The following is a 17423-nucleotide window of genomic DNA, read 5'->3' as shown; positions in this document are numbered from 1 at the left end:
AAAAAGAAAAATCTGTCAAAGTCACCCCAAAGCAGAATGTTATGGTACTTCGAGCTGTGGAGTCTAATTTTGAAATGATATTATGCCAAGAACTGCTTTCTTATTTGCATCTTTATGTGGGTGGCATATGACAAAACAATTGCTCCAGATACAACTCTGTATGTCCTCTCAACAACATACTGCTGGGCTGCACATGGTCACGTGATGCCCCACCACGCACGAAATTCCACACAGAAAAGCGTATCAGCAGAGCAAGCACCAAGCACAGCCTGCGTACGTCATCATAGCTGCGCATGCGCAGTACAGCCTGTTGTCTGGCTCTGTCTGGTAACTGCTCAAACGAACCTAGTGACAACACATCCGCTGCTGGTGAATCACTGGTGTAAATGAGTAGTGGGGAGCGTCCGGTCCGAAACCCAGGTATGGTACTTGTTTGTCAGAAGTCTCAAAGTACCTGCGGCCCCTAGAGAATAGTCGGAAGCATCACGATTGGAAAGCCCACGTAGCCGGCTGAAACTTGTGGGGCAGCATGGAGAAGGCGAGCATGAGGCGCAAGCACTGCTGACCACAGCTGATTAGCAGGTAAATCTCAGGAAAGGGGGGGCGAGGCTATTCTCTGGCCAGATAGAGAGGGCTGTGCCGTCCATAGTTGGTTAAAAGAAAATAAATATTATAACAAGATAAGAGATTGGTTCCGCCTTCATGCAAAATACTTTTGTTTAATTTTGTCTCTGAAACTAGTTTCAGCGACCATGTCGGTACCACCAGTGGGTTTTTCTTTATTCTTAAATAAGCAAAATTACATCGTTATAAACATTACAAAATGTTATTACTTGAGTACTGTTTGGTTTCAGATACGGTATTGTGTGAATAGTTTTATAGTATCTAATTTACTTTGTGTCACAGCATGGTTTCTACGTTCGCTGCCGTTATTTCCGGTATATTTTCTGTGTTTTATTGCCGTTTCTTCGGCTTACAGCGTATCTCTGTAACTGTATGAGTAGCTATTATTAATAAATATGAAAATGTGATCATGTATGCGTCAGTGTTATACTATCGGGAATTGAGGGACTATTGTGGATATAGTTTCGGCGTGCACTAAGTTGCTGCCTAATCTGTCATGTGCTCACTTTCGTTGGTGAGCTTGTAGTTGCTTATAAACATAGAAAAACATAACTTTTACACATTGGTCGTAATTCAAAATAGTACGCCATCAAGCTATTCGCGTGTGTCTGGAGAAAGTATCACATATTGCGCCTCTCACTGGAGTTTAGAGTCCTCCCTCCGGCATGGGTGTGTGTGTTGTTCTTACCATAAGTTAAAGTAGTGTGTAAGTGTAGGGACCGATGACCTTAGCAGTTTGGTCCCTTAGAAATTCACACACTACTTGACAACATATTGCACGCACACACGCACGTCTGTGTATTTTAAGACTGTTCTGTATCCTGTGTCGGTTCTCTTAAAACCGTAAAGAGTGTTGTTGCAAAGCATTGTTTGCATTTATTACGTTTTCGCCCTCTACTACAGCCTTCTGCATGTAATGATTTTCTTCTGTTGTTAGTTTTCACTGTAAACACTTTCCGTGTCTCAGGACGTTTAGCTCAGTTTCGATGTTAATGGCGTGGTGGTTTTTCTTTATTATGTATTCTGCGAAATGTGGGGTGTGTGCCGTCAATCTTCAGAGCTCTGATGTGCTCTGTGTACCTTGTTCCAACGTTTCTGCTTGTTTGTCCTATGTATTTGGCTTGACAGAGTTGCATGTGAGTTTGTATACTCCTGCAGTGCTGAATTTGTCTGAGGCTCTTCTGTCTGATCCTAGTTGTAACTTAAAGTAAATAAGGATTATAAAACTATTCATACAATATATCTGGAACCAAACAGTACACATGTAATGAAGTTTGTAATGTTTAAAAATATGCTAATTTTGCGGGTTTTAAAATAAAGAAAAACCTCATGATGGTGATATTGTCGCTGAAACTTGTTTGGGAAAGAAAGTGAAACAAAAGTGTTTTGCCTCAAGACAGACTCACAACCCCATACTGTTACGTAGACACGGACCAATGGAAGAGTTTCAAGTTACAAGGAATGAATATTATATTTCCACGAAAAATACGTAACTTACATTCTGGACATGTTACACAAAAACCAGATACACTGGAGAAATCACAGTGATGAGATGACCTCATAGCAACTTTAAACTGTATTCTAAACCCTATTGTTTAAAAGTTGTAAATAGTTTCATTTACAGTAGTTTAACAAAATTAATACCAAATAAACCAGGCAATAACTGATGCGTGTCGTATGAAAGCTGAAGATGATAGCAATCACTTCCATATGATACTTTTACAATCATGCATGTGTAGCAGATAAGTTTACCAGTTTACAAAATTTGTATGCACATTAGGCCATTACAACGAATTCTTAACATATACACGTAAAATAACTGCAAGAGTGTCCCATATCATTACTCAACAGTCCCAATGTGTGAGAAATCATAACTGTGTTATTTAAGAAGTAATTATAAATTGAACGTAAACATATCGCGTGGCCGATGTAAGTCTGCCTTTCTATATTTTAGAGGGAGGTCGCAAAGTGACGATAAGATTTTTCTCTGTGTAATAGTGTATTGCGTATTTGTAAATGAATGGTCATTTCAGAAATGCTTAATATGAACCCAGAATTCATGATGTCACAAAAAGCCATAAGCGAGAAAAGAAGCCCGTTCGTCGTGTCATCACTCTTTTCTTGGTTAGCACTTGGTTTGATGGGTTGGTGCCCATGGCTGGTCAGTGTGCCCATGTCGTAGGTAGGGTTCGTTGGACTTCAAGAAAGTTTGTTGAGGGCGCGGGTTGAATACCTTGAAATTTTACGAGACAGAATAATTTCGCGAGCATGGGTTTCGGATTCTAAAATCTGGAGGGGGCTTGGAATTACTTGTGTCGTTTTCGGTATTGTTTTTCAGAGCGCATAAGCAGTAAAGCTGTTTAAGCAATTTAAGGCAGATGTGAACTGTAACGTTTCGCTGCACTTACTATTTACAGTATTGAGACGAACTTATTAGATACGTTGTCATGATAGTTATTGAGATTTATGAGCTTCAGTTTCATATGGAATGTGAGATGTTCACCGTATAAAACTTTGAGTATATACTGTTAATTTCCGAGAGTTACTGCGCTGTTGCATGAACTTCATTCGTACGTGCTGCCCTAAATGATCTCCTCACACTACTTGACCACATTTTGCACTGCTTGGTTAATTATTATTCACTTGATTTCTTATTTCCAATCCCCAAATCTATATGAGACCATCATTCTCATATTTGTGCATATTTAATAAGCGTTCTTTATCACATTGAAAACTGACTGAAGCTCTTTTGTCTGTAAAAAAAGTCGTATAGTTTACTGCCTGGTGCAATACTTTTATTTCACACCACTTCGGCTGCTTGCTTTCGATTTCGCTGCGTGTTTTAGCAAGCGGCCTTTCAGTTTACCGCATGAGACTGAGTTGACTCAGTTCTAGATCTTTCACCCACACAGAATTCTGAGATGGCTACCAGGAATCGAACCCGACATACCTCCATCAGCGTCTAAAAATGTTAAGCACTAGAATGAATTTTAATGAAAAATATACAATGATCTCCTGTATTTATATATGAACTGAATCCTAGGAAAATGATCACATAGGTTTGTGTACAGAAAATAAAATTTCTTAACTACAAATAAACTCTTCCGAGAAACTCTATATTTATTTTAAAAATGAAATAAAGGAAGTTCAGTTTATTTAACACACGGCAATCTATCTAGCATTAATTGAAACATAGTTATCATCATACACTGAAGCGCTAAAGAAACTAGTATAGCCGTGCCTCTTCAAATACAGAGATATGTAAACAGTCAGAATACGGCGCTGTGGTCGACAACGCCTATATAAGACAACAAGTGTCTGGCGCAGTTGTTAGATCGGTTACTGCTGCTGCAGTGGCAGGTTATCAAGATTTGAGTTTGAACGTGGTGTTATAGTCGGCGCAGGAGCGATGGGACACAGTATCTCCGAGGTAGCGGTGAAGTGGGAATTTTCCTGTACGGCCATTTCACGAGTGTACCGTGAATATCAGGAATCCGGCAAATCATCAGATCTCCGACGTCGGTGCGGCGAGAATTAGATCTTGCAAGAACGGGACGAACGACGACTGAAGAGAATCGTTCAACGTGACACAAGTGCAATCTTTGCGTAAATTGCTGCAGATTCCAAGGCTGGGCCGTCAACAAGAGTCAGCGTGTGAACCATTCGACGAAACATCGATATGAGCTTTCGGAGCCGAAGGCCCAGTCGTGTACCCTTGATGACTTCACGGCAAAAAGCTTTACGCCTCGCCTGGGCCCGTCAACACCAAAATTGTGTTGTTGGTGGGTGGAAACATGCTGCCTGATCGGATGAGTCTCGTTTCAAATTGTACCGAGCGGAGGGATGTGTACGGGTATGAAGTCAATCTCATGAATCCATGGACCCTGCATGTCAGCAGGGGACTGTTCAAGCTGGTGGAGCTGTAATGGTATGGGGCGTGTGCCGTTGGACATCTGATCCGTCTGGACAAGTGACTCGTATCTAAGCATCGTGTCTGATCACCTGCGTCCATTTATGCCCATTGTGCAATTCCTGCAGAAAAATGCGAAGACCCACACGTCCAGAATTGCTACAGTCTGACTCCAGGAACACTCTTATGAGTTTAAACGCCTCCGCTGGCCACCAAACTCCCCAGACATGAACGTTATGGAGCATATCTGGGATGCCTTCAGTGCTGTTCAGAATAGATCTCCACACCATCATACTCTTACGGATTTATGGACAGCCCTGCAGGATTCATGGTGTCAGTTCCCTCCAGTACTACTTCAGACATGAGTCTTGTGGCACTTCTGCATTCTGGCCGGGCCCTACACCATATTAGGCAGATGTACCAGTTTCTTGGCTTTTCAGTGTAGGTAGATACGTACAGGGGTCGGGTAAAAATGTAGGACCACTGCGGGAAATGGATGTTTGAGCATAAACGCAGATGCTAGGCAAGCCTGCAAGTTGCGCTATTGTATCTGATTATGAACGGCACCTGAGCAATGTGTTCAATGCATTGCAAGTGTCAGTTGTGGTCAGGACAGTGTCCTGTGTAGCAATGAGTGTGTCGCATCTAAATAAATATGAACGGGGGCAAATAGTTGGTGTTCTTACGGTGGGTGCTTCCGTAGTCAAGGATGCGAAATTTTTGGTGTTTCAAAAAGCACTTATCGAAGATATATACCGCACCAGGGAAAGCGGGAAAACGTCATCCAATAAGTTACAACTCGGACGGAAGTATGTGTTGAGCGATCGTGACGGACGGTCATTGGAAAGGACTGTGACGAAAAATAAAAGAACGGCAGCTGCATTGCACACGTTGCAGAACTGAATGTCGCACTTGCAAGTCCTGTCAGCACCAACACAACACAGTGGGGGCTTCATAAGTAGAAGATTACAAGGCTAGCAGCAATTTTAAAGCCACTCATCAACGATCCAAATGCCCGTAATGGGAAAACATGGTACCGAAGCCATTACGCCCCAAGAGTGAAACATGGTGGGGTTCAATGTCGATTTGGGTGGCCGTATCATAGTATTTCATGGTCCCGTGATAACTCTTTAGGATGCATTACTGCCAAGGATTATGTGAGCAATTTGTCTGATCGGTAATACTGTGTAACAAGAAAACAGGGCACCTTTTCTCACAGCTCGGATGGTCCAGGACTGGTTTTATGAACACTAGGTTGAATTTTCGCATTACTACTGGCACGGCAGTCACCAGATCCAAATGTTACTGAGCCTTTGTGATCTACTTTGGAAAGAAGGCAGCGTTATGGTTACCCACGTCCATCATCGTTACCTGAGCTTAGCATGATTTTGTAGGAAGATTATACCAGATTCCCTTGAAAACAGTACAGTAACTGTGTTTATCCGTTCCGAGACGACTGGAAACTGTTTTTAATACCAAAGCATGGTAATGCGTTGAGTTTTTGGTATTTCCATATTTTTGTGCATCACTTGTACTTAAAGATAAAATTTAAGCTTTGTTATTGTACTCAATTTTTCGATAGAAATTAATATTAAAAAGCTAAATATGTTTCGCTTCTGACTCAAAATTGATGATAAGCGAAGTTCAAAACGTTTTCTTGAGAATTTATTGAATATTTGTGATTCATCAGATCAGAAAGAATTTTTTTAAATTGAGTAAATAATATAAAATATATTCTCTTTTAAACTCACCATAAAAGGAAATATTAGGTACCGTAAACTAAAACTTCAGTTAGCACAAGTTCTCTTACAGCTGTTAGGGTCCTTTGTATTCTCACGTTTAATAAAAAATCAATCATTGTATTATATTTGACTTTATTGGTTTATTTATTTAGTGTACGGCTTAGAGATTTATATTTCACAGGCAGATACAATTAAGTTGCACATTCATCAGTATTCGAGTATGTATGTATAGGTACTAACGAAACACGAAGAAGAGTCAGTAGCTAATAGAAGTTGAATATCCATTTTCCATCATAACTGGATATCCGTATAGTCCAACAAGTTAAGTGCTGCAAGTGTTGTTACTCCAAAGTCTTTCCCAGGTACCCATGAATTTTCTTTTTGGGCAGTTGTTTAAAACGTACTCCAGTGTTTGTTTCGATGTTCCGCAGTCAAATTGGCCATCATTGGTAATTCACCACCTGTGTAGCATTGATGTGGTGGTGGCGTGACCAGTTCTGATGCGGTTGAGCGAACTGTATATTTTTCTTGGTTGGCTCGCACTCGGGAACTAGCTGGTCAGTCCTATATTACCTAACTTCTGAAGATCATGGAAGAACGTTCACTGTTTCCTCCACTCGCCTTTTAGATTATAGCTTTCTGGGGGCGAGTTGGCCAGTGTTTACCCATACTGGTTCTCTGTATTGTAATCGAATGTGTGGTAAGTTGGTCGGTGATGCACGAATTGGTAAGCCTCTGGATCTTTTGAGTTTCATCCATTCATGTGTTAATGCTTGTTGTCGGAAATTTGGAAGGGTAATACTGGCGAGTACCGACAGTCATGACGTCCATGTGGATATAAGAATTCCTTTCACGATCCTCATTGCATCATTTAGAAGTATATCTGTTCTGTTGACATTACTACGTCTACTCCAAACATGATAAGTTTCCGGTGACATGCCACAAAAATGCTTGTGCTGTAGTTCTTAATGTGTTTGTATTAGATCCCCAGCGAAAGGATACGCAAATGCCTGTCCTGTAGTCCTTAAGGTGTTTGCATTTGATACCCAGCTGACACCAGCCAGTTATCGTAATACGTTATTTCTGGATTCTATTTTCTGGGTTGTTAGTTCTAGATGTTTGCCAAATGTCAGAAATCTGTCGAAAGTCACACCCCAATATTTTGGATGCCGACAGTGTAATAATTTTTTATTGCGGAAGATGACATTCATTTCTCTGTTTCACGTTTGTTGATAAGTCTTCACGCATGGCAGCCGAATCAAACGTGATCAACAGGTGCAACATTTCCGCCGCCGTGCCGCTCCGGCGGGATTTTGAGCGAATGTGAGCACTCTGGGTGCACTCTGTCATCCGCCAGACGTCATGCAAGATGTTGAAATCTGAGCCATGACTGACTTCCATTTTTTTCACTGTCATCTCAGTCGTCTTACGCATAGGCGTCTCCATTTCTCCTGCGGGTCACGGTTCTTCACAGAGAAATGGTCTGTCACTGTGTTTTCGTCATTCAGACACGGGAAACGTCTACCCCAACGTACATAACACGGTGAATCGTTACTATACCCTCCCCCCCCAATGCAGCAGGATATTTTGTGGTGTTGTTCCCCTTCAATTGGAGAAACGAATTACCACACAATACTCCATGTTATCAATGTGCTCTACCATCTTGTTATATCAATAGGCTGCACCATTTTGTTATCACTCACAGCGGCATGCTATTTTGCAGGGGTATCGGTTTGTACAGGGACTGCAGACATGTACCTGTGATCAAACAAAATATTAGCTACTTACGTCCATTTTTTGAGGTGGTGAACTTAATGTCTACCCCACTGAACATTTGATCTTTGCTACTGACCCGAATATAAGTTGGGCTGAGCACGTAACAGCAATGTGCAAGAAGGCATCCGTATCTCTCTGTGCCCCACAAAAATATAAACTCTCCCCTCTGGACCCGATAAAGAAACTTAGACAAACATAGTTCCAATTATTGATTACAACGATGTTATCCTGCAAGGTCATTCTCAGGAAAGCTCACGGCTTTGTCTTCTCTACTGTCTTATCAGCGAACATTGTCCTTCTATCTCCCCTGGACCTTACCGTTCTTATCTGAACAACATGGTAAAAACGCCTGTTCCCATCATATCTAAATGCTTTCTGCCCCATTCCATCGTTCAGCCACTTTCTCGAAGTCCTTCTCAGTGTTAGGAACTCTACTCTGGATTAACTTCCCGCATTATATTACAGAACTGAATAATATCTCCAGCTTCATATCTAAATGCTTTCTGCCCCATTCCATCGTTCAGCCACTTTCTCGAAGTCCTTCTCAGTGTTAGGAACTCTACTCTGGATTAACTTCCCGCATTATATTACAGAACTGAATAATCTCTCCAGCTTCAGAAGACTGTTAATGGCGTATCTGCTAAAGCGATATAAGGGCTACCATTGTCTCTGTATGCACTAGTTACCTTTGTACATCCTTCTTTCCAAACAGATCTTGCTCATTGTTCAGTATTCTTGGCTGGTGCAGTCTCCATTTATTTTCTTTCCACAGAACTCATTATATCAGAAAACATTTATTTTTTTCAATTATAATTTTTTTACATCTGCCACTATCATTGCTGTTATTATTATCATTGTTATTCTTCTTCAAATATTTTTATCATTGTTAGTGTCAGCAGCAACAGCAGCAGTAATAGTAGTAGTAATGGAATCACTGCCAGTATTAACTTTTTTAGTTCATGTTGTTGTTGTGGTCTTCAGTCCTGAGACTGATTTGATGCAGCTCTCCGTGCTACTCTATCCTGTGCAAGCTTCTTCATCTCCCAGTACTTACTGCAACCTACATCCTTCTGAATCTGCTTAGTGTATTCATCTCTTGGTCTCCCTCTACGATTTTTACCCTCCACGCTGTCCTCCAATGCTAAATTTATGATCCCTTGATGCCTCAAAACATGTCCCACCAACCCTTCCATTCTTTTTGTCAAGTTGTGCCACAAACTCCTCTTTTCCCCAATTCTATTCAATACCTTCTCATTAGTTATGTGATTTACCCATCTAATCTTCAGCATTCTTCTGTAGCACCATATTTCGAAAGCTTCTATTCTCTTCTTGTCCAAAATATTTATCGTCCATGTTTCACTTCCATACATGGCTACATACCATACAAATACTTTCAGAAGCAACTTCCTGACACTTAAACCTATACTCGCTTTTAACAAATTTCTCTTCTTCAGAAACGCTTTCCATGCCATTGCCAGTCTACATTTTATATCTTCTCTACTTCGACCATCATCAGTTATTTTACTCCCTAAATAGCAAAACTCCTTTACTACTTTAAGTGTTTCAATTCCTAATCTAATTCCCTCAGCATCACCCGACTTAATTCGACTACATTCCATTATCCTCGTTTTGCTTTTGTTGATGTTCATTTTATATCCTCCTTACAAGACACTGTCCATCCCGTTCATCTGCTCTTCCAAGTCCTTTGCTGTCTCTGACAGAATTACAATGTCATCGGCGAACCTCAAAGTTTTTATTTCTTCTCCATGAATTTTAATACCTACTTCGAATTTTTCTTTTGTTTCCTTTACTGCTTGCTCAATATACAGATTGAATAACATCTGGGATAGGCTACAACCCTGTCTCACTCCCTTCCCAACCACTGCTTCTCTTTCATATCCCTCGACTCTTATAACTGCCATCTGCTTTCTGTACAAATTGTAAATAGCCTTACGCTCACTGTATTTTACCCCTGCCACCTTCAGAATTTAGAAGAGAGTATTCCAGTTAACATTGTCAAAAGCTTTCTCTAAGTCTACAAATGCTAGAAACGTAGGTTTGCCTTTTCCTAATCTTTCTTCTAAGATACGTCGTAAGGTTAATATTGGTGGTGGTGGTTAGTATTTAACGTCCCGTCGACAGCGAGGTCATTAGAGACGGAGCAGAAGCTCGGGTTAGGGAAGGATTGGGAAGGAAATCGGCCGTGCCCTTTCAAAGGAACCATCCCGGCATTTGCCTGAAACGATTTAGGGAAATCACGGAAAACCTAAATCAGGATGGGCGAAGACGGGATTGAACCGTCGTCCTCCCGAATGCGAGTCCAGTGTGCTAACCACTGCGCCACCTCGCTCGGTGTTAGTATTGGGTCACGTGTCCAACATTTCTGCGGAATCCAAACTGAACTTCCCCAAGATCTGCTTCTACCAGTTTTTCCATTCGTGTGTAAAGAATTCGCATTAGTATTTTGCAGCTGTCACTTATTAAACTGATAATTCGGTAATTTTCATATCAAAATTGTTAAGACTTTCGTGGCCACTTGTTGACAAACTGCTTATTTGCTTCTGTCTCGGGTTCTTCGGCCGACGTTCGTGTGATGATTTTGCTGACGTTTCGCCAGCACGAGTGGCTGGCATTGTCAAAGCTTCACCCTCCATTGCCGGAGGTGAACTGGAGCCGGGCTCGCGGCCGCAGACTATATGTACCTTGCGCGCCAACGTCCGAGGGCTTCTCCGCGGTCATTTCCGCGGTCATTTCCGGTGCGTTTCTCCTGTTGCTACCTGCTACGGTCGTTCTCTGCAGTACGGGAAGCCAGGAGCCGTTTACCTTAAGGCTTTCTTCTTTCTTGTTGAAGCTGTTCCCGTGTTTGTGTATTTCTACAGCTTCTCTGTACAAGCGGGTGTGATAGTGCTTCTCTACAGCCAGAACTTCCGTGTCGGTGAATTTTATTACATGTACCTGGTCGGTCTCACTCAGTGCGTGTTCTGCCACGGCCGATTTTTCCACCTGTCCCAACCTGCAATGTCGCTTATGTTCTTTGATCCTGGTGTTGATTGATCTTCCAGTCATTCCGACATAACAGAGCCAAACCACCGGCGAAGTAAGAAACCAGAAAAAGAAATGTCGGGTACGGCCTTTCTGCCATACATTCCCAGAGTGACGGACAGAATCGGCCGTATATTACACAAGCACGGCGTAAAGACAATTTTCAAACCGACAAGGAAGATCAAAGAATGTCTTAGATCGGCAAAGGATAAAAGGGACCCACTTGCAATGTCAGGAATATACCGCTTACCATGCACATGCGGGAAAGTTTATGTCGGAATGACTGGAAGATCAATCAACACCAGGATCAAAGAACATAAGCGACATTGCAGGTTGGGACAGGTGGAAAAATCGGCCGTGGCAGAACACGCACTGAGTGAGACCGACCAGGTACATGTAATAAAATTCACCGACACGGAAGTTCTGGCTGTAGAGAAGCACTATCACACCCGCTTGTACAGAGAAGCTGTAGAAATACACACACACGGGAACAGCTTCAACAAGAAAGAAGAAAGCCTTAAGGTAAACGGCTCCTGGCTTCCCGTACTGCAGAGAACGACCGTAGCAGGTAGCAAGAGGAGAAACGCACCGGAAATGACCGCGGAAATGACCGCGGAGAAGCCCTCGGACGTTGGCGCGCAAGGTACATATAGTCTGCGGCCGCGAGCCCGGCTCCAGTTCACCTCCGGCAATGGAGGGTGAAGCTTTGACAATGCCAGCCACTCGTGCTGGCGAAACGTCAGCAAAATCATCACACGAACGTCGGCCGAAGAACCCGAGACAGAAGCAAATAAGCAGTTTGTCAATTTTCATATCTGTCGACACCTGCTTTCTGTGGGATTGGAATTGTAATATTCTTCTTGAAGTATGAGGGTATTTCGCCTGTGTCATACATCTTGCTCACCAGCTGGTAGAGTTTTGTCATGACTGGCTCTCCCAAGGCCGTCAGTAGTTCTAATGGAATTTTGTCTAGTCCCGGGGCCTTGTTTCGACTCAGGTCTTTCAGTGCTCTGTCAAACTCTTCGTGCAGTATCTTATCTCCCATTTCGCCTTCATCTCCATCCTCTTCCATTTCCATAATATTGTCCTCAAGTACATCGCCCTTGTATAAACCCTCTACATACTCCTTCCACTTTTCCGCCTTCCCTTCTTTGCTTAGAACTGGGTTTCCATCTGAGCTCTTGATATTCATACAAGTGGCTCTCTTTTCTCCAAAGGTCTCTTTAATTTTCCTGTAGGCAGTATCTATCTTACCACTAGTGAGATAAGCTTCTACATCCTTACATTTGTCCTCTAGTCATCCCTGCTTAGCCATTTTGCACTTCCTGTCGATCTCATTTTTGAGACGTTTGTATTCCTTTTTGCCTGCTTCATTTACCGCATTTTTATATTTTCTCCTTTCATCAATTAAATTCAATATTTCTTCTGTTAGCCAAGGATTTCTACTAGCCCTCGTCTTTTTACCTACTTGATCTTCTGCTGCCGTCACTACTTCATCCCTCAGAGCTACCCATTCTTCTTCTACTGTATTTCTTTCGTCCATTCCTGTCAATTGTTCCCTTATGCTCTCCCTGAAACTCTGTACAACCTCTGGTTCTTTCAGTTTATCCAGGTCCCATCTCCTTAAATTAGCACCTTTTTGTAGTTTGTTCAGTTTTAATCTATAGTTCATAACCAATAGATTGTGGTCAGAGTCCACATCTGCCGCTGGAAATGTCTTACAATTTAAAACCGGATTCCTAAATCTCTGTCTTACCATTATATAATCTATCTGATACCTTTTAGTATCTCCAAGATTCTTCCATGTGTATAACCTTCTTTTATGATTCTTGAACCAAGTATTAGCTATGATTAAGTTTGTGCAAAATTATACCAGACAGCTTCCTCTTTCATTTCTTCCTCCCGATCCATATTCACCTATGTTTTCTTCTCTTCCTTTTCCTACTGACGAATTCCAGTCACCCATGACTATTAAATTTTCGTCTCCCTTCACTACCTGAATAATTTCTTTTATTTCATCATACATTTCTTCAATTTATTCGTCATCTGCAGAGCTAGTTGGCATATAAACTTGTACTACTGTAGCAGGCGTGGGCTTTGTGTCTATCTTGGCCACAATAATGCGTTCACTATGTTGTTTGTAGTAGCTTACCCGCACTCCTATTTTTTTTATTCATTATTAAACCTACTCCCGCATTACCCCTATTTGATTTTGTGTTTATAACCCTGTATTTACCTGACCAAAAGTCTTGTTCCTCCTGCCACCGAACGTGGAAATTACGACCGGAGGATGAGGATCTGTCCTGTCCACAGGTGTTCTGGAGCGATGGTGGCACCGCGGTGGCTGCTGACGGCTTCTTCCTGTCTGCGGTCTGACGACTCCAGGACCGATGCCTACTCCGTCCCTGTGGAGGTCAGCCTCAAATTTTGATGCTGTATGAGGTCTATTTGGTAAATGGGGCTCTTTAGTTGTGCGAGAATCTCAAATCGCGTGAATACCGTTAACGAGCAACTATAAGCCCGCAAAACGATTTATGGCCTGGTCAGAGTACCAGCACTGTCGTTTCTACGGTCAAGAAACAGGACGAAGAGGTAGTGGTAACAAACCTCCAGTTTTCTTTCGAATGAAGCGCTCAAATGCTACAAGCCCGTAGCCTATGTCCTGCACAGCACAGCAGTTCCACATCGACAGGCATCTGACAGCACTCCTCGCACAAATAGCTGTGCCAGCATTTATTCACAGTGAAGTCCACTGATGAGCCAGAACGTTGTGACAGCTGCCAACCGCGAGACTGAATGCTACCTGGGGACGTTGCAGGCGCATAACATGGTACAGAAAGTATACAGTCCGCTGACAGTAATATGCCCACGTTCAGAAACCTTTTGCATCGCGGACTGCTGCTAGACATGCAGAGCCAGATTCTGAATGGTACTGACAGGGATGCGAAGTCATTCAGACTCCAGTGTTGTGGCCAGCTGCACCAGATTTCTTTGTTAAGGATCCATGGTACGTACAGCCCGTTAGAGGTGGTCCCAGAGATTCTCAATTGGTTTTAAATCCGAGGAGTCTAGGGATCAGGGGATTACGATAAACTCATCCTGGTGGTCTTCAAACCATGTACACTACTGGCCATTAAAATTGCTACACCACAAAGATGACGTGCTACAGACGCGAAATTTAACCGATACGAAGAAGATGCTGTGATATGCAAATGATTAGCTTTTCAGAGCATTCACACAAGTTTGGCGCCGGTGGCGACACCTACAACCTGCTGACATGAGGAAAGTTTCCACCTGATTTCTCATACACAAACAGCAGTTGACCGGCGTTGCCTGGAGAAACGTTGTTGTAAGGAGGAGAAATGCGTACCATCACGTTTCCGACTTTGATAAAGGTCGTATTGTAGCCTATCGCGATTGCGGTTTTCATATAGCGACATTGCTACTCGCGTTGGTCGAGATCCAATGACTGTTAGCAGAATATGGAATCGGTGGGTTCAGGAGGGTAACACGGAACGCCGTGCTGGATCCCAACGGCCTCGTATCACCAACAGTCGAGATGACAGGCATCTTATCCGCAGGCTGTAAAGGATCGTGCAGCCACGTCTCGATCCCTGAGTCAACAGGTGGGGACGTTTGCAAGACGACAACCCTCTGCACGAACAGTTGGACGATGTTTGAAGCAACATGGACTATCAGCTCGGAGACCATGGCTGCGGAAACCCTTGACGCTGCATCACAGACAGGAGTGTCTGCGATGGTGTACTCAACGACGAACCTGGGTGCACGAACGGCAAATCGTCACTTTTTCAGATGAATCCAGGTTCTGTTTACAGCATCATTATAGTCACATTCATGTTTGGCGTCATCGCGGTGAACGCAAATTGTAAGCGTGTATTCGTCATCGGCATACTAGCGTATCACCCGTCTTGATGGTATGGGGTGCCATTGGTTACACGTCTCGGTCACCTCTTGTTCGGATTGACGGCACTTTGAACAGTGGGCGTTTCATTTCAGATGTGCTACGACCCGTGGCTCTACCTTTCATTCGTTCTCTGCGAATCCCTACATTTCAGCAGGATAATGTACTACCGCATATTGCAGGTCCTGTGCGGGCCTTTCTGGATCCAGAAAATGTTCGACTGCTGCCCTGGCCAGCACATTCACCAGATCTCTCACCAAGTGAAAACGTCTGGTCAATGGTGGCCGAGCAACTGGCTCGTCATAACACTCCAGTGACTACTCTTGATGAACTGTGGTATCGCGTTGAAACTGCATGGGCAGCTGAACCTGTACACGCCATCCAAGCTCTCTTTGACTCGATGCCCAGGCGTATCAAGGCCGTTATTACGGCCAGGGGTAGTTGTTCTGGATACTGAAAATGTAATCACATGTCAGTTCTAGTATAATATATTTGACCAATGAATAACCGTTTATCATCTGCAGTGCTTCTTGGTGTAGCAATTTTAATGGCTAGTAATGTACCTACACTGCGAGCTGTGTGACATGTTGTATTGTCCAGCTGGTAAGTGTCATTGTGCTGAGGAAAAAGAGACTGATGCTGGAGTGGACACAGACTCCAGGGATCGATGCATACATGTGTTTATACACTGTGCCTTCCAGAGTGACGAGTTCACACGGGGAATACCACAGTCATTCCCTAGGCCATGAGGCCGCCTCCTCTGGTCTGTACAGTTCCAAAAATTATAGCAGGGCTGCACACGCCGATCTCTATCAGTCCAGTGGAGCATAAAACGTGATTAATCTGAAAAGGTCCCCTGTCGCCACTCAGTCGTCGTCCACTCCTGCTTCTGGCTTGCAAATTCCAGCCTTCGTTACCGATGCACAGCGGTCAGCATAGATGCACGAACCAGGGCCCTGCTGCAGAGACACGTACGCAGCAATGTTCGCTTAATGGTCGTTGAGTAGACGCCGTTGGTTGCCCTTTGGTTCATCGGAGCGGCCAGTGCTCAGCACTTGCGTGTGTATTCACCCGTACACATCTCTGCCGCCATCATTCACCCCTGTCATCTATGGTCCGTCGTGCACCACAATTGCCTTAGCGCCGCTATTGGATAGCACCTTTTCGCCATGCACGATAGACTGTAACTAGGTGACACGCGAACAGTGTACAAAATCAGCTGCTCCTGAAATGGTTCCGACCTTCGCTCTTGCAAGTCAGATAAATCGCTCCGTTTCCGCAACACGATAACAACTGCACGGTCTTCCGCATTCCCCCCCCCCCCTGCCCCCCCCCCCCCGTCCACTGCTAGTGCTGCCAACGGCCCTCTTTGAGCGGTTATTGCACATTGATGTCGAACAGAGGCGATGGTCACTTTAATCTGACTGGACCGTCTATATAAGCGAGGCAGAAAAGAATGGGAATCAGTCTAGTGAGGATACTTGCCACAAATGAGCCAGTACACAGACGTAAGACAGTTTGACTTGTGGCAGATGCCTATGGCCTGGGAACAAACATCTCGGAAACGGCTACGAAAGTCCTCTGTTAGTTTACGAATGCGGTGAGCATCTGTCGAATTCGCATGCTAACATGGTGAGCATCTATTGAAAAGACGCTGGACGTCCGTGCCTGATCACAGAACGAGGAGGTTGGAGGCTTGGCCGCTGTGTAAATCAGGATAGGACGCGATATAGGGAAGATCGCAAAGACAGAGTACACTGGTGTCGGCACAAGTTTTTCAGAGCACACATTGTTTAACGTAGGGGTCCACAGCAGACAACTCCTATTTGTTACCATCTTGACCAAATGGCATTGTCAAATGTGGCTGAGTGTGCATCTCATCCAGATTAGACTATGGATCAGTGGAAACCCGTTGCTTAGTCGGATGAATCACTTTGCTTGTTACACCACGTCGATGGTAGTAATTCAGTGAATGGCTGCTAGAAACATGAATCATGCCACGGACAAGGGCTGGTGGGGTCAGTAATATAGGGATCACTCACCAAGGCAACGTTTCTCTGCTTTGAGTTTGTGATCGGAAATTGCCTTGCGTGTCTGTTACTGCCCCCCCCCCCCTTCCCCCCTGCATGATCGTGCATTTGTTCACCATACTGACTTAAGGTGCGCATCGTAAAGAATCAAAAAAAGAAAATTTTTTTGGCTGTGGACCTTCTGCAAACCGTTGTTTTCCCATGGATGGCGTAGGTCACTGCCTGGATAAGCACGTTGTAAAATGTTAAATAACCTTGTACTGTCTGGCGGAGAGATAGAGCCAATTAATTTTATGGATGTCTGAAATGCGAGATTATGTTAATGTTCGCCAATATCTGTTGTTTTAGTACGTAGGCATATATAACTTTAGTCTTTA

General features: G+C 43.5%; 1 protein-coding gene across 2 annotated transcripts in view; it reads left to right on the top strand.

Annotated features, from left to right (window-relative positions):
• Window positions 1-264: 264 nt before the first annotated feature.
• LOC126365981 (uncharacterized) overlaps window positions 265-17423 on the top strand; it is a 155349-nt gene continuing 138190 nt past the window's right edge. Inside the window, exons 1-2 of one of the 2 annotated variants that reach the window (XM_050008790.1) lie at window positions 265-420; window positions 13408-13507. In XM_050008790.1, coding sequence (XP_049864747.1) covers window positions 13421-13507 — 87 coding nt within the window. In that variant the 5' untranslated portion in view covers window positions 265-420; window positions 13408-13420. Of the gene's footprint in view, window positions 583-13407; window positions 13508-17423 lie in introns of both variants that reach the window. The other variant, XM_050008789.1, reaches the window with a different exon arrangement.

This window comes from Schistocerca gregaria, chromosome 4 (assembly GCF_023897955.1).
Source record: "Schistocerca gregaria isolate iqSchGreg1 chromosome 4, iqSchGreg1.2, whole genome shotgun sequence".
Taxonomy (NCBI): Eukaryota; Metazoa; Arthropoda; class Insecta; order Orthoptera; family Acrididae; genus Schistocerca; species Schistocerca gregaria.
The sequence above is the reverse complement of the archived record's forward strand: the minus strand, read 5'-3'. Positions and strand labels throughout refer to the sequence as shown.